This window comes from Topomyia yanbarensis, chromosome 3 (assembly GCF_030247195.1).
Source record: "Topomyia yanbarensis strain Yona2022 chromosome 3, ASM3024719v1, whole genome shotgun sequence".
Taxonomy (NCBI): domain Eukaryota; kingdom Metazoa; phylum Arthropoda; class Insecta; order Diptera; family Culicidae; genus Topomyia; species Topomyia yanbarensis.
Window position 1 is genome coordinate 25,297,771 of NC_080672.1, and position 22,809 is coordinate 25,320,579.

Genomic DNA, 22,809 nt, shown 5'->3' on the forward strand with positions numbered 1-22,809 from the left:
CTCCTAAATCGACTCCTATCTAACGATAGCGCTAAATTACCCTTTGTCAACCGTTCCGCTACGAATTTTAGCAGTCTCACGTGCTCGTTGAATGAATATCACAGTATCGTCCAAATAGACGAATACGTTTGATTCGACATCGAATCCAATTACCCGTCCCATAAGCAGGCACATTGTGAATGGTGCATTGGTTAAACCAAACCAAAGTTTGTAGCTTTGGACCGAAACGAGCATTGAGGTGTGCGGAATGTCGTATAGTCCCTTGATTTTTCCTTCAGAGGAATCTGGAAATAGGCATCCTTAAAATCCGCTACCGAATAATACTTCACCTTCCCTAAACGATGAAAAATCTATCATGTTCCTTATCGGGTATGAGTATTTCTTAGTCCAGGCGTTTATCTTGCAAGAGTTCAGGCAGCTATCATACCTTTTCGAACTGGTACCAAAGCGCTGGCCCACTTGCTCGAAACCCACTTCGATAGGATCCATCTGCTTGTTCCGTTCAATCTCAGCCACTTTTTCAAAAGCACCATTCAGCTAAGCTGATGGTTTTTCCAGCAGGTATTTTGCATGAACTGAATCGTGATGATCTAATAAATCGACTGATATTCTTCTTTTAGAGTTTTGAAAAGTTTGAAATGGATAATCTGGTGGCAAAGCTGAACACAATTTTTCTTACGCACACTACGGGACCATTCATAAATTACGTAACGCAAAAATTGCCCAAAATTGACCCCCCCTCCCCCTATGTAACAAATTGTCACAAATTTTTCCATCCCCCCCTCCCCTGTTACGTAACAAATTCCAAGAAAAACTTCGATTTTCTTCGATGAAAACATGTTACGTAACGATCTAGTTAACACCCCCTCCCCCCTATGTCACAACTCTTCGTACCCCCTCCCCCCCCCTAAAAGCGTTACGTAATTTATGAATGGTCCCTACCAAGCCTTGAAGTAACTTGAGCCTTAAGAAGACGATATTCAGAACTTGCAAAGATCGATAAAACTATAGAGAATATTATGTCTAATAAAATTAAAATCTTGTAAAGGGGGGAAACTTTCGATTTTCCTGATATTTTTTCTTTGTTAAATTGCTGGATTGAGGAGAAATTCTTTTACTTTTTCTACTAAAATCAACACATTTGTTAAAAAAATTTATTCACAATTAAAAGCAACTTATGAGCGTAACAAAACTGTCCGTTGTTTGTTGAAATAGATCACACTTGGTTCCCAAAAAATAAAACGACAGGCACTTTTGACACAAGGCATATGGCGGCATTGTCCAACGTTCACCGCCCCCACTCCCTTCCTACTTACCCTACTTTTGTCACTGTGATAAACGGTTGGCATCGCTAAGAGGAGGTTCGAGCGCTAGTAAGAGCTCAATATTTGAGTATGTCTCACGGTACGAATGGTTCAGAAGCATTCCCCATAGCATCGGTTAGGCTAAGGACTCCTCTGGATCCCTGTTGGAATGGAATGAAAAAAAGTAAATCTTGAGTGTTTGGAAATTTTGATCGAAGCGATAAAATGATGCGTGACTTCACTCCTCCAGCTGATGGTGAGCTACCATGAATGAGAACCTGAGGTCACAAAAGAAACAGTACCAACAACAGAAACCCAACCACAAAAATAGAACACTAAAAAGAAAGAAACAAATTGAAAAAAATGACTATGATAAAGCAATTTGTAGGATATCATCACACAAGCAATAATATCAGTTGAAATATTACAATTACCTTTAACCAAGAGGGTGGAAAAAACCGACTCTAATAGACTGCGCAGCACTAGAATAGCAAAACAGGCATACGATGGATGATGAAACTAATGTTTGGCTCGGTAGAATAAGTTGATCAAAAATAGTATTTATTAGTCGTTCATGGCTGACTTAATGTAATCGCTTTCCGTATATATGTATAGTAAAATATAATTTCTGATTGTTTGTATTCGTAAAAGTGGTGAATGTAGTAAGATTTAAACTATTTATGGATGGATTGCTGGATAAGATTGTTGATTGGCACTAGGTTTCAAACGCTAAGCTGACTTTTGCCCCTGCGTGAGATGCGCACGTGTTTCTATTCTGGTAGAGAGTTTCAGCTTTTTACTAGATTTATTGAGGAAATTAAGGGGAACGTTTGATAACTGAAAATACTGCCTACATGTGTCTGTTTAAAGAAACACACAGAATCTAAATACGTGTAATAAAATACATCTAATTGTCGCTAGTTTACTGAAAATTAACATATAAATAGTTTGCTACTTAATTAACAGCTGTTTCTGCTCTTCTAGCAAGGCACTAAACTCTTAAATGTATACAAAATGTTCCGAAATAACAACTACTTCAACTGTTTCCGGCTAATTTTCAACTACTGCTATTACTTTCACAACAAGTATGAATTCAGGATGAGGGACCGTCCACAAATTACATCACGCAAAATTGTCACAATTTCTTTTTCAATATTTCCCATTTGTGTCTTTTTCGACCGTCCGCCACCAATGGATGTGACGTAACAAGTGTGCGATCCCTAACACATATGTGGATTTAGGTTATTTGACATGGCGCGTGCATGAGTAGTCTAACTTGTAAGATTACACGACGTTTTCCAGCAAAAGTCATTTATGATTCACAATTTGTCAGTCGAATTTTATTGGCCCTAGTGAAAACAGGTATCGCAAACCTCCTCCTTTGGGACGTCTGGTGACCGGCTTTTGAAAGCTCTGTCGCTGGTGTCATTGCTTGAGTTATATCAATTTCTTGTCTACGATACCAGTCACTGAAGAAGGTACTACGAATCCAAAAAGCTTTTGGTAACCAGGAATCGGTGTTCCCGCGATTAAACGTGTTTTTGAGCAACCCTCGTGCAACTTATTCCGACTTCGCCGGTTTTACAAATTGTTACTATTATCCCTGATGACGCGACTACTTGGGTCTGAAACACTACACGTCCGAATCTCACAATGAGTAGTGATATCTTCCAGATAAGTGCATAAAAGACGTGTAACGTGTCAAATACAAGAACTAGGAGATATCGGAGATATCTAATACATTTAAGCTGATTGTAGTTGGCAGCGGCATTGCATAAATCAACCGGTAAATATTGGAAGCCGTCTCTCATACTTAGAGAGCTGTCGAAAGTCCAGAAAACAATGGAGTTTCTAGAGTTGTATTGCCAAGTTTTAGAGAGATGCGAAACTGCTAATCCAGTCCGAGCTCCGAGGCGGTTTCCGAGCAGAAGCAACCGTCGACACAACAGAAACCATCTACTCCACAACCGAAGTTCACTAGCCAACGAACATATACGGCAATGTCGAATCAACAGGCGAATGAAAAATGCGAATTTTTGTAGTACTACCCGAACTACCAGCGCGACAAGTTAAGCACTGTTTTTAGCAACGAAAGGAAGGAAAGAACGAGAACAGCTACAGTTTGCTTCAACTGAGTTCTACAAGATGACGACACGAATGAACTCATAATGAATGAAGTTCATTTTTGACAATTCTCGGTGGTTTGTTTACTTTGTCAGATGCGTGAGTGCGAGCGCAACGGTTGCTCATCTGTTACATTCGAACTCACGTAACTTCTATGTAAATAAACCACCGAGAATTGTCAAAAGAAGTTCTTCCGGCTCGTTTTGTGGGGTTATGTCGGTTGGTGTAAAACCTAACTGCTTCTGGAAGGCAGCGATGCCAGATTTACAGACATGTCTGTATTTTACAGACTTTTGATGGTCTCCTACAGACGTAATCAGAAATCTACAGACTTTTGAAAGAGTAACAGTGTTTAACAAAATTGCCCTAAAATAATTTAATCCAAATACGAGTGATTCCTTCACAATAGTTTACTAATTTCAAGCTTCTTTTAAAGTAATAACATAGTGTAAATATGATTTACACAATAATCTACAGACTTTTACAGACATTTTAATTATTCTTCTACAGACATTTCACAAAAACATGTGGTATCGCTGCTGGAAGGGTCATCGTTCAAACAACAAAAGCTGTCATAAATGCCAGAATCGGAACCAAAATCAGTTTCCTGAAGATGAGGCTACACCGAAACCCGACTTTTGGCAAAAAAGCAATATCTACGGTGAAGAAAGAATCCAAATCTTCTGGCCATAAGTTCCAACTGAATGAGCAATCCGTGTCAACTACGTGATCGTACCACCGAATGCAATTTTCGAGAGTGGTATTTGTAACCGCCAGTGTCTTGGTGAAGGCTAGAAACGACCTGCACATCATTGCGGCATTCTGACAGATAATAAGCGGAAAACTCTAGGCATTCAGAAGCAGGAACAAGGAATCAGAATATATTGGCTTAAATGGCACGTTCCCCGTATGTAGTCGGGGATTTGTACCTTGCCGTGTGTTTTTATCATTTCCTGAGCGGAAGAAAAGGAGAAGATGGGGATGGGGGAAGTAGAATTGGAAGGGTGGGAAAAATAACTGTACAGAAACAAAAACAAACAGCAGCCTCGAAAAATGTAGTAGATTTTTCGAAATCACTGAGCACGGTTGTTCTAGAAACGCCTTTGTTTGTAGATTTCTCAAATAATTGTGGTGCGTGAACAAAGCCCAGGACCGTATTTTTACTCTTGTCCAACTTGTCGAAATTAGCAGGGCGGACTCAGGACCAACGAAGTCAATCGCTGAACCTGCCCTGGCCAATTCGTTAGCCCATTCATTCCCAGTGATACCGGAATGTCCGGGCACCCAGACACGGTAGATAGTGTTGACAATGCTTAGTTCTTTGATTTGGGTTCGGCACGCGATCACTAGCTTGGACCGTGATTTGTCTGAGCTAAGGGCTTTGATTGCAGCCTAACTATCGGAGCAGAAGTTTATAACTTTGTCGGACAAGCTCTGTTGAAGGGCCGATTATACCTTGCACAAAATCGCGAAGATTTCTGCTTGGAATACAGTACAATATCTACCTAGAGAGTGAGATTGTTCCAATCTCATTTCACGACAGTAAACACCAGCACTAGCGCGTCCCTCAATCAGAGAACGGTCAGTGTAACAGACCAGCACCAGTCAACGCCATGAGCGCCATTCTTTGCAGATGGTTTAGCTTTGACTGGACTGTCATCACCTCTCCCCTCTGCCACTACACAAGGCATCCGTATGACAGCATTGGACGTACAATTGTCGTGTAAGTGCAATAGATGTAGTTAGGTTTGAGACCCCAGGCTTTTCTAAAAGTTCGTCTGCACTGCCCGAATGCCATGCACGCTTTCTTGACTCTGAACTCAATGTGAGAAAACCTATTCAGTTTAAAATCCAATATAGCGTATTTGACTTGATCTGCACACAGTAGCTCAGAATCAAAGAACTGCAAACGACGAACCCTGGTTGTTATTTGTTTCTTCGTAAAAAGAACCATCGAAGTCTTGTTTGGGTTAACTGATAATTTAACTTGTCGACACCACTGTTCGACAGTCCTTAATGCTTGTTGCATTACGTCAAAGATTGTTCCGATGCAAAGTCCAGTAACTAGTATTTGGTAATCGTCAGCAAACCCGTAGGTTGGAAATCCAAGCCGTCGGCAACCAAGTTCCAAACAAAAGTGACAGAACGCCACCTCGAGGACAACCGCAAATACTCAACTCAGCCAGTCGCAGTGACGAGCAAAGAATGCGGTTACTAAGCATTGCGTTTATCCAACCCGAGATACATGCATATATTCCATGACCACTAGAATAGACTGGAAGGACACATTGTCAAAAGCACCCTCATTAACTAGGAATACACCAAAGCTAGATTGCTTGAGCGAGAAGGCTTTCTCAATGTTGTAAACAACATCGTGAAGCAGAGTGATCGTGGATTTCCCACACTGATATGCATGTTTCATTTTGTGCAATGGATATTCAACTAAACTAACGTTCCTGATGTGATGATCGAGTATCCGTTCCAAAGCTTTAAAAAGAAAAAAACTTAAGCTGATAGGTCTAACATTCTTGGCTTCTTCATAGCTTGAGAGCCCTCTTTGGGAATAAATCTAACAGTTATTTCTCGCCATGCTTTCGGGATATACCCGGTAGCAAGACTGGAAAGCATAATCTTTTTCAAGAATTGTTTAAGAATATCAAATCCCTTTTGCAGTAGCACGGAAAGTATGCCATCTCTTCCGGGTGATTTGTATGGAGCAAAGCTGTCATCTGCCCACTTAATCGATTCAGTGGAAACCAATGTGCGTGCTAACGCCCACGAGTCCGAATCACCAGAATGACATCTGTGAATATTGTTCAACTCCGAATCGATACAACCTGGAAAGTGTGTGTAGAAGAGACAATTAACCCTCTAGTGCCCAAATTTTTTTTGGCTTGAAAAAACTTTTGGAGGTGGGCCTCGTGATGAGAAAAACGAAAATAATGTTGAAAATTCTTGGAAGTAATGGATTTTTCATTAAGGCCTTAAAATAAGTAGGCCGCCTAGAGGCGGTGTTGGGCACCTGGGCGAATAAAAAACAAAAACTTTTTTTTCTTCTAGCTACTTCAATATAAGCGAATACAGATGGTTTCTTATATTTTGGACTCCATCAGAACGCAAAATACTTAAACTGTAAGAAGTATTTCTCTAGTGCTTTGGTTGTTTAATTATTGACTTCTAATTTATAATAGGGGAGTCCAAGGTCTGCTGGCAGTGGTTTCACTTATCATGTTTTGTGCTTTTAATTTAAGAAGATCGTGTAAAAGTGAATGCGTTGCATAAAAGAGCGGACTGTTGATTACAGAATTTTAAATATGTGATGCGGAAATCTCGCCAATTTACGACTATACACACAATGATGCCACCTGGCCACTTTTGATGATAAAGTATGGATCGCGTGAGATGTTTTTTGAATAAAACTGCAAATCAATGATACTTGTTATTATTTTTCAGCCTCAATGCTCCTGCATTTTAATTTCGGCGCACACTTTGTATTCAAAAGCTAAATTTTCGAAATTTTTCAGGTGAAATTCCGAAGTAAACAAACAAAAAAACAAATTTTACTTGTGGATACGTATATTACATATCGACATAGATTTTTCATTAGGGCTTAAATCGCAAATGTAAACAAACTGCGTTTTCGCTATTACGACATTATGCAACAAAAATACTACAAGACTGAGGTGAAAATTAGTTAAAATGGTTTTTAGTTCGATGTATAATTAAAGAAAACAAAACGGCGAAACATGCATTTTCTTCGAGATTTTGACTTAGGCCCTTCTTCTCATATGGAATATAAAGGCCAAACTTACATTTTTAGACAGAAGCGGGCGTACGGTTATTATTCACAAATAAAAGAATAACCGGCGATTCTGTTATATAAATGATAAGCAATATCTACTATGATCATGTCTACTCGATAGTTGTTGCACATAAACATTCGAATATTTCGATATTTTCATGAAATTTGAAGAAAAGATTCACGCGCCCTTTCTTTTACATTGGGTTTCTATGCGCCCATTTGCTGAGCCCTATTAAAAAGTATACTGTCAAGCTCGCCCATTTACCCAGCCCTACCCAGCAAGACAGAGTCAGTTTAGCCCATTTACCGCGCCCTTCTGAAAATTATGTACATGGTTTAGCCCTTCCGCAAATGGTGGTTGCTGAAGGGCGAAATCACGACTGGGATGCAAATTGGGCGTAAGCATTTTTTTAGTTTCTACTTCATTTTTTTAGTCATAAGGTTTAACGAAAAATGCTTCCGGAAAAACACGGTCATAAAGTAATTTATACCCACAATAAAAACTTCATTTAGAAAACCTTCGCCGAATATTGAAACTGATTTTTCTCCATTTGAGTACATTGCGACTTAGGCCCTAATGAAAGATCTGTGTCGATATACGGCCAAGGAAAGTTCTTTTCGCGCGCTAGTCATTCGTGGAATAGCCTTGAACTCGCCCTAAATAACCAAAATGCAGAAATTTAAAAACTTTACCTAGTGTAATGAGCCTATCCTAACCATATAAAACCGTTACAGCGGCGTTAGCCATCTTTGTTCAACGTATTGGTTCAAATGGCGATTTTTGATATCATAATGGTTCATAAGAAGAAAGCAAAGATATTGATGCCAATTCATACGCATTGCATCAATCGTATTCCGAGTAATTAATGAAATTGTGAGGCACCCATTCTAATACGACTCAAGTAGGCTCTTCACTCTAATACGCTCGAAAACTCAATATCACTTACAACGTGTACGAAACAGAATTTAATGCAACATGAACACATTGGAGAATGGATTAAACAGTACTTGAAGTGCAGAACTAGAGACAGCGCCATATGTCTAATACAAAAGGAGAAAAAAAGATTCGGCCAACTAGCCCCAGACTCACCTAAATATTATTAAATGATAAGAATATCCATATTCTAACTGCAGCATTCACCCAAAGTTTTTAAAACATACTTCTTTTCAGCTAAAATTGCACATAATGCTAGTTTCGGTACAAGTAATCACTAATGACTGAAAATTTTTTTTCGCTCAGGTGCCCAACACCGCCTCTAGGCGGGCAAAGTATTTTACCAAAAAACTTTAACTTCCGAATTACTCCACTTAACCAATTCACATCTACAGTGAAATGCTAGTAACAGGCTACTCAAAAATATTTTTTTTAGTTATTGAAATTTTCAAAAACAGTTAAAAATTTGTTTAATGAAGATTACCACTAAACACAAAATAGTTTTTTTCCACGTTTTCCTCGAATTTTCAACTTTAAGCTTGATATGCCTTTGACAGAAAGCTATGAATATTCAAATAATGTGTGTGTATGAAGGGTGTGAGCGTTGGGAAGAAATGCTAGTGCGGATGACAACATACAATCATGTTTTAGTAGTTTTATTTAGATTTTTATAGAGACCGGCTAGAGGCGGTGTTGGAAACTAGAGGGTTAACATCTTTTTCGTCCGTCATAAACACCATCTCTGGTTTTTAAGGAGTTCATCTGAAAATCATTCGATTTGGAGAGAATTTTATTTAACCTGCTAGCCTCGTTCAGACTAGAGACTTTAGTGTATAGGTTTTGCCAGCCAGCCCGTTCTGCAGATCTAAGACATTTCTTATATGCACTACGAGCTGACTCATAACTTTCGTCATTTTTTCAAACTCAGCCCTCCACCAAGGGGTTCCCCTAGTAGATTTAACAGTACGAAGTGGACAATCTTCTTCATAGAATGCTAATATGAATGAGTTTGTCGTATCCACGACGTCATCTAAGTCGTCTAGTTGACTAATTGTTGGAAAATATCCATGAAATTTTGTCGCCAAGTTTTCTAAAAAGAGGTCCCAGTTTGTAGATTTAGGATTACGATATGTTACCACATTGAAGGTGACATCAAAATGATCGAAAAATATATATTTATGATCGAATAGAGACGGTTCAGTTTCATTTGGAATCTGCCAATTTCCCAGCACATGCAAAATTCTATCAGAGCAAAGTGTTATGTCTAACACCTCCTCCCTCCCAGATCTCGCAAGTTTTCCCACATTCAGAATATGGAGATTTGTACTACTTATGTACTCTATCAGTTCAGAGCATCTCAGATTGATGTCTGAGCTGCCCCAAATTATGTGATGAGCATTCGCATCACTGCCGATAATGAGCGGAAGCCCATTTTTGCTACAATACGATACAACGCTTTTGAAATCATCAGAAGGAGATGACTCGTTATGCGCTAGATATGCTAAACAATATATACATTTTTTATCTACGTTTCCGACAGTCAGTGTAACTGTGACAACACAGATATCGTGAGTTGTGAGCTCCGATATGAGACACGCGTCAATAGCCTTATTTGCAAGAATGCAAGCACGAGGCATTTCACGTGGGTTAGTCATGCCTGTCTTGTTGTAAGCAGTGAAGGCAGTGTTAAGTAACTTTCCAAAATAGAAATCTCCTTCATGGAAATAATGGTCTTGAACCAATGCTATGGAAACTTCACCTTCCTGCATGAGTCGAGATAAATTCATAGTTGCTGTATGTTTATGCTGGAGCTAGATTTGTGCTATTCTAACCATTGTTGATTAGAGAACTGTACATTTCATTTGCAACATAAATTGCACAACAACTAGAGGACACCAAGCGAGTGGGGATGTTAACGCATATAGTGAGCACGGAACTACACCTTGACTTAGGGTCTCCTACTTTCAATCGGCTCCAACGACATGGGAGCAGGACCCCAGTGCACAGTGGTCCCAAAGAGCAAAAAAGGGGGTTTTTTAGATTGCGTCAAAACGGTTGACTTTAGCAATATGGTGTCTTTGAGAAAGTTTCTTGGAGTAGAACTCCCCTTCTTTCTGTCTTATCAGATTAATGATTAATCTCCCTAATAGTGAGTTACGGAATTTATTTTCTCCAATAATTCAGATAGACAAATACTTACTTCAGCAAAGTTGTAGAGAAACTCGTTGCAAACATTTTACCCGAAGACTTCAACTCTCTATCTTTTAAGGTTTTTGAGATATGAGACATTATTTGTAAAAGGCCCCTTAAAAACAGTTTTTTCATCATAAGTTTTCTTCTAGATTTTTTCCATTATATAAATGTTCTAGAACATTGTTTGGACTATTAAACTGCATTACTTTGCCGAAGACGGAAACTTGCTATCGCTAGTATGTGTGGAGATATTCACGTTTTTTTTATTGAAAATAGCTCTTTTTCCAATGCCGATAACTTTTAAACGGGCAAAAATGGGCAAACCACTTTGTAAACAAATTAAAGTGCAAGAAAAGCACAACAAATGCAGGAAAAATCAGATCTCCCAAAGGCGGCCCTCTATGGAAATACTAGAGCCTAAGTTTGTCCATACTAGAGCTGTTCCGGCATTAAATACATCACCATATATTACTGTTAGTTTTTTTATTTCGATTATAGAGGTTTTAACCTTAAGGTCATTCGCCTCTTCGGGTTAGAAAAATCTCTTATGAAAAATTTCTAACCCTATGTGCGGGGTCGGGACTCGAACCCAGGTGCGCTGCGTACAAGGCAATCCATTTACCAACTACGCCACACCCATCCCCTACTGTTAGTTCGGAAATAAAGGGTTAAAGTCGTAATAATTATCCTTTCTTACTTTTGTAAGCACGTCTTGAGTAAATACCCAAGCAACCGAAAGTTGATATAAAGGAACTACATAAGCTTCTCGTTTTAAGTAATTTTGCAATACGTTTTATGTTCTAATAGCGGGTTAAGCAGTTCTCTTAAAGCTTGAGCAGCTTGAAAGTTCCCTAAGAACTTTTTGTGAATTTTAAAGTGTGCTTTTTAAGTATTATCCGAACTTCTGTTTGCTTGTGTCAAAAGTTACAGTTGTTCAAAAACTTAATGCATACGCCTGACACCGGAAACTGACAATTCCCTTGCGCCTACTTCATAACAATGGCGCAAGTGCAACCAAACGGCGAGTAATCAATTGCATTTGATGACGGAATGAGCCAAACTTCAGCTCAAGTATTTCCATAGAGGGCCGCCTTGGGGAGATCTGATTTTTCCTGCATTTGTTGTGCGTTTCTTGCACTTTAATTTGTTTACAAAGTGGTTTGCCCGTTTTTGCCCGTTTAAAAGTTATCGGCATTGGAAAAAGAGCTATTTTCAATCAAAAAACGTGAATATCTCCACACATACCAGCGATAGCAAGTTTCCGTCTTCGGCAAAGTAATGCAGTTTAATAGTCCAAACAATGTTCTAGAACATTTATATAATGGAAAAAATCTAGGAGAAAACTTATGATGAAAAAACTGTTTTAAGGGGCCTTTTACAAATAATGTCCCATATCTCAAAAACCTTAAAAGATAGAGAGTTGAAGTCTTCGGGTAAAATGTTTGCAACGAGTTTCTCTACAACTTTGCTGAAGTAAGTATTTGTCTATCTGAATTATTGGAGAAAATAAATTCCGTAACTCACTATTAGGGGGATTAATCATTAATCTGATAAGACAGAAAGAAGGGGAGTTCTACTCCAAAAAACTTTCTCAAAGACACCATATTGCTAAAGTCAACCGTTTTGACGCAATCTAAAAAAACCCCTTTTTTGCTCTTTGGGACCACTGTGCAGTGGCTCAATTCTTGGCCGGATACCAGACGGCCTCTGGGCTGGTTCATCTGTACACATCGAAATTTGATAATCGAAACTCAGCAAAACTTCACCGAACTACCATCAGCCGAGAGTCTCAGCAAATATTCGGCAAAATTAAGCGGATCATCGGTGAAAAAACTTCGGTGTGTAGAGTGAACGTTCCGCTGCGTAAATGCAGCATACTGGGGAGTTCGCCCAACTCTTCCCAGGCTCCGTTCGCCATTGAGAATATTTTAAACCACCTCAACAATTTTACTCATAGCACAGGTCGCATAACACTATGGAATCGGGGTTCCCTTTTTGGTGGGTTTTTACCACTGGAACAGGTAGTCCGTAGTGTAATTCTTAGCCGGTTGAAACAATCACTACCGACACTACACGGCTTATCTAGGCTGTTCGGAGAAAGAAGGTGACATTAAAGGACAATTTCAATAGATGGCCGAACAACACTCTACCTAGCAGTCAGAAAACAACAGCATTCAATACACGAAACCAAACAAAGAACCCTCCCGCGTCGATTCTGACCGGGGATGTTTTGAGTTTTCCCGATGCACCCTCGACTGTCGTCGGCGCGTGCCCGGGTTTTACCCAGGCAATTACCTCCAGATAAAATGCAACAGTCAACAACCGACTGTCCTCAAATCTTTTCAGTCAATACCCGCCAGACGGCAATCCGCCGTCAACCATCGAAACACAGAACAAAAATCCCTCACCCGACCCGTTGCTTCGACTAAGAGTAAATAACCAACCTAGTACCGGAGAATCGATCCCCAGTTAACCGGACTACAGCTACACCAAGTGTCGGTTCCACAATCTAAACCCTGTTGCATGTTACTTCTGGCACCCAGTTTGGTCCCGCTACGCTGAAAAACGCAACAACTACATCGCATCTGCTGAATCCGTGTACTCAGAAACACAATGGGACAGCACTTGCAACAAAAGCTGCACACCCTACATGGAAAACGATACTTTCCCCACGTCGCCCACGACTCGGGAAGAGCTGGAGATACTCGATGAGTCCCCGACGGTTGCCGGTGCGGGGAACCCGAGGCTTTCCCGGGTAAGTTCTACCAACCCCGCAATCCGATCGGTTTAATCCGTCGCATTCTACCTTCCTACAGATCGCCATGGCACAAAATGAGCCGCATCAACGCCAAACCACAGAGTCACTGAAGAAAACATCAATCCCAAACTACTTACAACAAATCTTGCTCACCTTGCACCAAAAAAGCCTCTTTCCTCGCGTCGCATCTGACTCGCGAGAAGTACCAGAGACATCCGATGAGTCTCCGACGGTTGTCGGTGAGGAGAGCCCGGGGCATCCCGGGTAAGTGCCACCGATCCTGTAACCTGATCGAAACCATCTTCAATTCTTCAGGGTCCTACGGCACAAAACCAGCCGCATCAACGTCAAATCGCAAAGTCTACGAATCTACCATCAAACCCAAAAATCTTTACAACAAAACCTGCTCGCCGTACAGCAAACAAGCCTCCTACCCCGTGTCGCCACCGATTCGGGAAATGGTGGAGACATCCGATGAGTTCACGACGGTTGTCGGCACGGGGAACCTTGAATTTAACCAATGGTCTAGCTTCATCGCCGAAGCCTGCGCATGGTCGGTTCTCGCCGACACTGGAAACAGCGATCACTTCCCTATTGTAGTCTTCTATGATCGGATGACCCCCTCGACATCGTGGCGTCGCCCTTGGCTCTATGATCGGGCGGATTGGCCAACCTACGAAGACACCCTCTATCGATACCGCGACTATTCGCCTGAGGAGCTTGTAGAGGTCAGGAGGTTACAAAATCATGCATTCTCCAAACCATCGGAGCATCATCAAACCGAGCGATTTGTTGGTGGAATTTAGAAGTAGCAACGGCAATCAAAGATCAACGAAAAGTTCTTAGAACTCTTAAAAACACCCCCCATGACCATCATCGATGGAATGAGCGATCGACAGACTTTCGCCGCGTCAGGAAACAGATCAAACCAGTCATCCAGAATGCCAAGGAGGTCAGCTGGGCCACCTTCCTGGACTGGATTAGCTTCTATTCGTCGACAGCGGATCTGTGGAGAAGGGTCAATGCCCTAGGCGGCAAAAAAACCAAAGCTGCTTCACATTATCGATTAACGATACCACTACAGTTGAGCCCTCTGAAATTACTAATGCAATCGGTCAACACTTTGCCCTTCTTTCTGTGGACTCCTCTCTCCTACCTGGTTCCCTCAAAACGATGAGGACCATAGAAGCCCTTCTTTCTGTGGACTCCTCTCTCCCACCTGGTTCCCTCAAAACGATGAGGACCATAGAGCCACTCTTACAACATTCATACCAGATGCTAGTCAGGATTACAACAAACCTTTCTCTGGAGTTGAACTAGACACTGCACTGAGTACTGTAAAGAGCAATTCTGGCGGACTCGACAACGATGGCATTTACCCCCGATTGGCAAGCGAGCACTAGGTGGATTCAACAGGATATGGGAAGGACAGCTGGAGAACCGTTCTCACGATTCCCGTTCCGAAGAAATGCGTGGGAACCAGGAGCCCGAAAAACTTCCGACACATCAGTATTCTACTCTGTATTGGGAAAACGATGGAAAGAATGGTAAACAAATGCCTGATGACCTTTCTCGAGGAACAGGACCTTCTCGACCATCGACAGTTCGCGTTCCGTAAGGAACTAGGCACAGGGATTCATCTAGGCTACCTCGGTGAAATAGTGAAGGACGCTATAGCAAACGGCATACAGACATCAGCATCATAGATCTCGTCAAGGCCTACAACACGGTATGACGTGAAGGAGTACTTTGCCAGCTGTGCTAGTGGGGTGTTCGCGGAAACCTTAGCTGCTTTATCAAGCAGTGATTCGAAGATCCAGGACGGGCATTTGAGGAAAGCAGTCGATCCTCTTTGGGGAAGTTAACGGTGTTGTCTAAGGGCAGCCTTGGTAGTCGCATTATTCTTGGTCAACATGAACTTCTTTTTCGCCACGTTCCTGAAAGGATATAAGCGTGTTTGTCCACGCCGACGATAAAATAGTTATAGCCATCGGAACAACGATTGGTCGCACAAGACTGTCGGCCGGTTTCCACATCTCAGCCCCAAACTGCGCTATTGCGCACTGTTGCAATGTCCATCTTGTAGCCACCGACAGGCCAAACTTGCAGGAACCGCAATTCCATTCCGGAAGGGGGCCTAACATCTTTCGTGTGACTATCGACCGGAAGATGACTTTTCTTCCGCAATTCCGACAGTTGAAAAAGGACTGCGAAAGTGACGAAAAATTTATCCGCACCATCAGTTTGCATCAATCGAAGTGGAATAGGCGAACCGCGCTCAACATCAACCAGACCCTCATCCAGAGTCGACTGTTCTGTGGCCTCGAGATAACCAGTTACAATTGGGGCGGGCTTAGTAGATATCCTGTCCTCGCCGTATCACGGAGCAGTCCGGCTAGTTTCGAATCTACTGACCAACACTCCCGCAGAATCCACCTGCGTTGAGACCGGCGTACTTCTCTGCTGGTGGGCACTGGCGGTAGCCATCCTGAAACGAGCCGTGGGTTTCTTATAAAAACATCTGGTGATGAATGTCACCTGCTACAGATAACCATGGACATCCATACCACATACGCCAATATTTAGGCCTCGTAGGAGCCTGGTGAGAGCGTGGCCCAAACTTAGACAGCAGCCTGACTGTATCGCAAATACCCTAATCATCTGCATATTTACACTGACTCAACGAGAGCATAGGATCGGGTGTGAGCGGAATTAAAGAGGGCCTCGTCCATCGTTTACCCTCTGTTTGCTCAGTTTTCCCCGCAGAAATAGCCGCCATCGCTGTTGGCATCATCAAGAAAGCTGAAGATACTCCGGCGGAGGTTTTCTCCGATTTCCTCTCGGTCATCAAAGCACTGGAATCGGCTGAATTCAAGAACAACGTTCAAACCAAAGAGCAATCCTGCTACCCGTTGACCACCATATGATGGGTTCCCGGGTACAGCGAAATTCGCGGTAACATGAAGGTTGATTGGTTGGCCACACCCGGCCGTCATTCACGTGCTCTGTTTTCCAAAGTGGTTCCATCATCCTACATTATTAGGGCATCAAGGCGAAAGCCTCCGAGTACTTTATCGCCCACTGGATAAACCTTCAACGCTACTCTCAGAAGGTAAAAAAAAGATCTCGAGAAGTGGACAGACCGCGAAAACACGACATACGAAGATCACTCATACCTACACCACACCCTCCAGTGTAGCCTATTTGCAACACAAGACTCACGGTAGAGCACTTACTCCTAACCTGCTGGGAGCTCAAAGACCAACGATGACTCCATAACCTGTCCTCCTCAATTCGGGACACACTAGCGAACGACTCAGCATAAGAAGATACATTACTCGCTTTCTTGTAGGATGCCAATATTTTTGAAGCCATCTAAGGCGGACCGCGAGCGTGCAGACCTCAGACAACCTACCTACCACCTTCACTCAGCGGGATGTCCGCCACACCCGAACTGGGTGCTGGGTAGTTTCTTCCGCGGCCTTGTCTAGGTGCTGTCGCCCCCGAGCGCGATATCTAAGCCAAGCATTTAATTCATCAACTTTGTTAAATGCAATGTAATGACTCTCTTTTTCTCTAAAGTGAATGACCCTTAGTGGTTAAAGCCCTAATAAATATAATAAAGAAAATAAAACAACCCTAACTACATCACCCATGCGGTACACGAACTTGTCGGAATTGTTTTAGATAAACGTTCCTGGCCGTTTCCTTAGAAAGTCTATTACTTGGGAGCTTGACCTTCTCAGCTCAACTGATGTTACGATGTTTCCAAAGGACCAATAAAATTAACTGACAAAGTGTGGTGCAATCGTCTAATAGTAATTTGATTCTAAAATTCGTATCTTTGTCTTTACAGAAAGCTACCAACAGAGATTCCTAGTCAAATTGTCAAAATCTACATACGAATCGTCGTTGCCGTTCTCGTTCGTCAGCATTCCCGAACCATACCATTAAATCGAACGAAAACGCAACGTACGGAACCAAACCAAGTCTAACCTTTCGAAAACACTAAAAACAAACGAACTCAACAACAGCATTGAATAATAAAAAAACCCTGATGCATCACGCACAAAGCCTTAAATAGCCACAAAGCACGGGAACTACCGCAGTAGCTAAGATACCCAAAGATATAGCAAACGATCTAAGTCACTTACAGTTCCTCAAAAAATGCTACTCGTGCTTTCGTTGAGCCTGACTTGAGCTTCTTCAGGGTGGAATACTTGGTCTCACCTAGACGCATCTGCTGGGCGTTGATGTTGTCCAGCGGGCACTGATTCTCGCCGATCTTGAGCTGTTCAATCTCGGACCGCAGTTCTTTCAGCTGGTTCTGTACCTGCTTCGACTTGGTCAGGTATTCCACTCTGGCGGAACAAAAACACATTAGATCCAAAAAATCACACAGAAACGTTCAACCTACCTTTCCTTCTCAATCTCAAGCGACAGCTGATCCATGTCTCCATCGGCCAACAGATCGTACGTATTGCTTTCCAGTGTTGGCGTTTCCGGGGATGAGGACGGTGTGATGAATATCGATTCCGTCGATGTTCGACTGAGGAAATTTAGCAATTTTTCCTTCGCTTCTTTCTCGGCTACCCGTGCATGGATCAGCTCGTTCTTCAGTTTGTCGGCTTCCATCGAACGCTTGCGAGACTCTTCGATCATTCGAGCGGTTAGTAGCTCAGCTTCTTGCGTTTTTCGTTCGAGATAAATCTTTTCTTCCTCGGTCTTTCGCGCTGTCATGCGCATTCGACTAATCTCCTGTTCCACTTCCAGGGCTTTGTGAGAGAGCAGCAAGGCTTCTTCTTCTGCAAGGCGATTCTTTTCCGCCAGCAGGTCAGCAGCTTCCTCACTGCGGCGCTGTAAATATAAATAAGTATTAAATATCTAGATCCCACCTTACGTGCCACTACTCGAAAGCAACTCACAAGAGCCTCGTTGGCAGCCGCCATATCCTCCTGCAGTTGCATCAGTCTTTTCTCCATGTTGGCTTTGTCCTGTTCTGCCTCCTCACGCAGCTGCTTCTCCCGGGCCAGCTTGTTCCGCTCGATGTGCCGCCGTTGTTTTTCCTCCTTAGCTTGTGTTTTCATCTGCTGAATCTCCATCGTGTCGGGTTTTCGTCGTTTCATGTACAGCTCATGGTTCCCCACGCATAGATCCAACAATTCTTTATTTGTGCGTGCTTTTTCCGAGTAGAACGTAGTGGCAACGTTTCCCTTTTCTTCGATCGTTTTGACGAAGAACTTTTTCCCATCGAAACTGATGTTACGGATTTCGTTCCACGGAAAGGTCGTCATCGGGGTCAATTTGTTCTCCTTACTGTAGATGTTTAATCCGAGAGCCGTGACACCGACAAACACTTCGGTATTTTTCTTGTTCTGAAAAAGGCAAGAGGTAGATTTTCAAAAACCGAAAAAACACTCCTTAACAAATAAGCGCATTCCGAAACGTTCCTTCCATGGCCTATCAACATCTCACTTACCGTTATCGGGAAATAGTTGACCCCAAACATATCCAAATCCTGCGCGATCTTAAGATATTCCATTTCCGCTTCATCTCGTGACATCCCGCGATGATCGGCATACCAAGTTTTGATACGCTCTTCCCACATCTGCGGTGTCATCTGATACTGATCGATTACCCGCTGGGGAAGCAAATTCTCGCTAAACAGCATTCCCGGCTTACAAACAGCCTCATCATAGTCTCCGTACTAAAACAAAAAAAAAACGATCAAGTGCTAGACAATTTTTTCGGTACTTTCAAACCAGAACGCTCACCTTTGCTTGCACCGCATAAGAAGCTAGCAAAACGGAAGCCTCCGGTGGACAGTAGACTTCCATGGATAGGATCGCTTCCTTGATCTGCAGGAAGAACATGTGTTGTGTGACCTCCTGAACAAGCTCTTCGGCAACATTCTCCGGGAAGAATTTTGCCATGAACATGAAAACGCAGCCCTCAGTCGTCAGATTAATATGCTGATCCTGCACTTTTTTGTCCATCTTCAGCCAACTTCTGTAGCCTTTCTTGTCGACATAGCGCAACCCAAAATACCACGTCTCCCGGAGTCCAATCGTTCGACAAATCAAATCGAACAGGTAGCCACCGGTTGCGCGATGCTGTAAAACGGAAAGAAACCATCGATAAAAACAATCGTTGACCAAATCAACTTTTCTTACGAAATATGTATACAAAGTACTTGCATCATTCACACATTCATCGAACAAGCGAACAAAAATAGATTCCGCCCACCATCACAAAACACTCACCTCTAGATGGAACTCCAACTCCGAGTCGTAGGTGCACACCTTGACCGGAAACTCCTTGTTGGACTTTTTGCGCCGGAATGGGGCCATCATTCTCCCGGACGGGGGTGCCCCGAAGATGCTTTCGGAATCCACCTTAAAGCACCTCGTTTTACGGGTAAGAGTCCTCTCGATGCCGCGAGAGTTGTGGTCCTACTGTTTCAAGCTACCAAGATTCAAATGGCAACAAACTGATTCTTCTTGCTTGCTATGTCCCCGACTCTAGACTCTATCGTGAGGTAAGAATGCAATTTCACTGCTGCTCTGCTTTATTATTCTTGCGTAAACACCAACACCACAAACTGTAGGGAGAGCCTCTGCTTCCAAAAGAAAAATCTAGGATTTCTTCATCGTAAAAGGGGTGACGAATCTTCGTTATTCACTGAAGGAAAATTATCGCATTCCTTTATATACCAACAGTTTCCTGTAGCACTGCATTATTTGAAGCAATTGGAGCACAATTTGGCTAATTAAAACGATTATTGTGCAGGAATTTAATATTCTTGGAAAAGTAAATAACTTTTGAACACAAGCTTTTTGAAAGGCACATACAAAATCGGCTGGTTGACAGAAACTGTTCCAGAACGCAGCCACCAATTATGATTGTTTTATTTCCAATTAGAACGCGAGAATGTCTGAAGGGTGGAAATAGATGTCGAGTTGGTTTACTCCCTCGCCACCAAGGGGCTAGCACTAGCAGAGTTGGAGCCAAAGATAAGAGTTTATTTTTGTTAGAGCGGAGACTAAATAGGTCTGTTCCAGTACAAGGCAGATCACTTGAGATGCATTTTTAAAAATCAGCTAAATTAAATGCATTTCTTTCCATCAAAATAGAAATTCATAATGTATTTTGCGTGCGTGCAATATATTTTGCGTTGCGTGCAAGACGTCAAAACCCTATAAAAAATTAGCCCTACATTCAACAAAACGTCGAACAAAGTGAATCAGCGTAGGACGTTTGTTAAACAAACTTTTCTGCGAGGGAGTGCAAAGTTGATGCAAAAATGGAAATTAAATGCATTTTTTTCTAATTTGATGCAAAGTTGTTATACATTTCTAGAGTGATCTGCCCCTAGGCGAGAACTCTGCGTCAAACAAATTTAAAAACAGTAATAACTATAATATACATTATTTTATGATTGTACGATAAATGCTATTGTAAAATTATATCTGGGATATTCAGCTTGCATTCTAAAATCGAAATAGTCGTAATCGAAATAATTGTACACGCACTGAAAATAAGAGAAATAGCCCAAGTACAATCAATCGAAATATTGAACAATCCAACCAATAGACCTTTCTCGTCCGACCTAACCCCCTTTTTTCTTATTTTTATTCAAAATACTACACATTTTTAAGAATATTTCCGCTGAAATGAGACTTTTTAGAGCTATCGTGATTTTTTAATGATTTTTTTAAATTTGAAAAATGCAAGAATGTTGAGTATTTTTTTCACCATTGCAAGAATGGTGGGACTCAAAATGTGTGTTTGGGCAGCACTGTTTTGTATATTTTTGCTTGGCTTCCTGGCAACGCGGCAAATGAAGTGGTGAGTCGCGGTACAAAGTTGATTGGTTATGTAAACAAACTAAAGTGAACCTCTCGGTGGAGAACGTTGCACGGTAATGTTTAACCTCACTTTTTTGACAGTTCAAAGAGATTGTTTACATGATCTTGGAATTTTTGTTGATTCGATCATAGTATGAGCAACTTGGTTTGGTTCGCTGCCAAATGTTAACACTTTCCCAACAAGGTCGCTCAGCTGTATTTTTTAATTGATGTCGGCATCATACATTGTCCCGTTAAATTTAACATTTTTACTTTTCTTGTATATGATTCATTGAAGAAGCAAGGAATTTCTAGCCAAACATTTGAAAAAGGCCTACTGCCAAATGCAAACAAATCGAATTTTGATGTTCTCTATTAAAATCCTGGGACAGAACCCGTGGATAGATGTTTTCTTTTTCTTTTTTCTGTTCATTTTATCTCTTGTCTTGCATAGCCACTCTTTCTTCCTCACATATTTTAAATGGACTGGCTACATTTGACAGTCCCCCTGACTGCATTTGACGGTTCCCTTTGGCTGCATTTGGCAGCTCCCCCTGGCTACAATGGACATTAGGTTTTTTCGTATCCACACGTTCCGTCCCAGTTAAAAACTATCTATCTGGCCACGTACATAAACATAACGCAACAATGGATTATGAAGAATTTTGATAATGATTTTATAACAAATTATAAAAGAGCCCGGCTGATATAAAAGTCCTAACTAGCAATACACTTATTATAAAATGATTATAAAGGATTATTGTAACTGATTCCAAAAGGATTATAAAGGCAGTGAAATACGTACTCAATGAATTAAGGGGTGTGACTGATGTAAACAATATGCGAAATCAAACTAAATAAAACAGTATTCAATTTTTAAATAGAATTATAATGAATTCGACCAAAACTTCTTTTGCCTTTTTCTCATTTTCAAATGCTTGGGTAGAATTTAGATTATTTTATCGTTGTTGCGATCAATTTCGTTTGGTTTGTTTTGTTCTCAATGTTAGTCGCAGAGCATTTTGGTGATCTATGGCAATTGATGACCTTTACACCCCATACTAGATCCGCTCCTGTTGCAGCTGTTTCGCCCTGTCCGGCACCGAGTCAACTGATGGTCCAACCTGCGCCTCACTCGTCTGTCGCTATGTCAATGGCAGGGACTTGGCAGGCCAAAATTTCAGCTACGGTTGGTGGTGTTGCTGCAACCGGTTTGCCTTCGGCCACGTTGGACATTCGGCTAACGGGAATATTCAGCGATTCCGATTTGAAGGAAGCAGCGCCAGTAGCAGACTGCTTCGGTTCAGCAATACGCTCCGGTATCGGACGAAGCTAACACTCCGACAGGACGAAGGTTTCAACGAGGGGCTCAGGCATAAGCAGCAGAGTCCTTGCACTTCCTGCTTGTCGAGTGAACAATTCCGACGAAACCACCGCTGCTCTCGCCAATTTTGATCACCGTAATAAGTGCGACGTCAGCGGTATAGTGCCAGGATTAGTCGAGAACAGTGCCAGGACTGACTTGCCAACAGCTACAAAATTAAATAGCAATGCGATTTTAAAGTGACCATAGTATAACGTAGAGGCTTTAGCCAGATGATTTATTCAGCAGAATAAGATAGCAAAATTACCCAAAACATAAGACCTGGCTGCCGAAGTGAATACACACACATCATCACTTACAGAGGCAAGCAATATTGGAACGCAGCGAAATTCCTCACAATGAATTGATCTCGTTAGGTGAAATTCCAGGAAGTACAATTTTCATATCACAATTTAGTCGACCGAAATTGTAGTCCTCAGTCGAGAGAAAGACTGATAGAGTAGCAGCAGCTAGGAATTTTCTT

General features: G+C 41.8%; 1 protein-coding gene across 3 annotated transcripts; it reads right to left on the reverse strand.

Annotated features, from left to right (window-relative positions):
- Positions 1-1,140: 1,140 nt before the first annotated feature.
- On the reverse strand, positions 1,141-19,970 carry LOC131694231 (merlin). 3 transcript variants are annotated; one of them, XM_058982756.1, is made up of 7 exons: positions 19,379-19,970; positions 18,890-19,228; positions 18,595-18,822; positions 18,041-18,490; positions 17,533-17,972; positions 17,346-17,476; positions 1,141-1,465 (listed from the first exon to the last, which is right to left on the reverse strand). In XM_058982756.1, the coding sequence occupies exons 1-7, from the start codon at positions 19,466-19,468 to the stop codon at positions 1,446-1,448; spliced, it is 1,698 nt and encodes a 565-aa protein (XP_058838739.1). In that variant the 5' UTR covers positions 19,469-19,970; the 3' UTR covers positions 1,141-1,445. The 3 variants fall into 3 exon arrangements, with proteins under 3 accessions (XP_058838739.1, XP_058838737.1, XP_058838738.1); XM_058982754.1 differs by having other exon boundaries at positions 17,270-17,476; XM_058982755.1 differs by lacking the exon at positions 1,141-1,465 and having other exon boundaries at positions 17,266-17,476.
- Between the last annotated feature and the right edge of the window lie 2,839 nt (positions 19,971-22,809).

Bases quoted from the DNA above. Each gene is read 5' to 3' on its own strand.
- LOC131694231 (XM_058982754.1), bottom strand. From the start codon at position 19,468: ATGATGGCCCCATTCCGGCGCAAAAAGTCCAACAAGGAGTTTCCGGTC. The intron at 19,229-19,378 runs GTGAGTGTTTTG...TCCGTTTTACAG, and splicing joins AGTTGGAGTTCCATCTAGAG to CATCGCGCAACCGGTGGCTA. The intron at 17,973-18,040 runs GTGAGTTGCTTT...TTATATTTACAG, and splicing joins CGGCTGCCAACGAGGCTCTT to CGCCGCAGTGAGGAAGCTGC.